This window comes from Geospiza fortis, unplaced genomic scaffold (genome assembly GCF_000277835.1).
Source record: "Geospiza fortis unplaced genomic scaffold, GeoFor_1.0 scaffold118, whole genome shotgun sequence".
In the NCBI taxonomy this organism is placed as follows: Eukaryota; Metazoa; Chordata; class Aves; order Passeriformes; family Thraupidae; genus Geospiza; species Geospiza fortis.
Genome location: NW_005054380.1, coordinates 1,825,624 through 1,825,981, shown reverse-complemented (window position 1 = coordinate 1,825,981; position 358 = coordinate 1,825,624). Strand labels below are relative to the sequence as shown.

At 69.3% G+C, this 358-nt stretch overlaps 1 protein-coding gene across 1 annotated transcript in view; it reads right to left on the bottom strand.

Moving 5' to 3' along the window:
* Positions 1-352, bottom strand: part of CEP19 (centrosomal protein 19) — a 3,409-nt gene extending 3,057 nt beyond the window's left edge. Inside the window, exon 1 of the mRNA XM_005425052.2 lies at positions 247-352. Within this exon, the coding sequence (XP_005425109.2) occupies positions 247-310 (64 nt within the window). The 5' untranslated portion in view covers positions 311-352. The remainder of the gene's footprint in view (positions 1-246) is intronic.
* Positions 353-358: the final 6 nt, after the last annotated feature.

The following is a 358-nucleotide window of genomic DNA, read 5'->3' as shown; positions in this document are numbered from 1 at the left end:
CAGGCCCTGCCCGTGGCTCTGGTGCCATTGCTGGGCCCCGGAGCAGAGCCTGGGCCCTGCTCTGCCCCTCCCTGCAGCCAGGGCCAGCCAGGCCTGAGGGCCCCTCTCAGCTGGGGCTCCTCTCCAGGCAGAGCAGCCCCAGCTCCCTCAGCCTTGCCTGGGCACCCAGATGCTCCAGGCCCTTGCTCCGCTGGCCCCGCTCCAGGAACTCCCAGTCTCCCTTACACTCTTGCCCTGTCCCCTCACCGTGGGGGTAGCGGAAACACACTTCTTTCTCCTCTTCTTCCTCCTCCTCCTGCTCCATCTCCATCTCCTCCTCCCGCTCCCGCTCCTCCCCCGGGGCGGTCCGGCCTCTCCG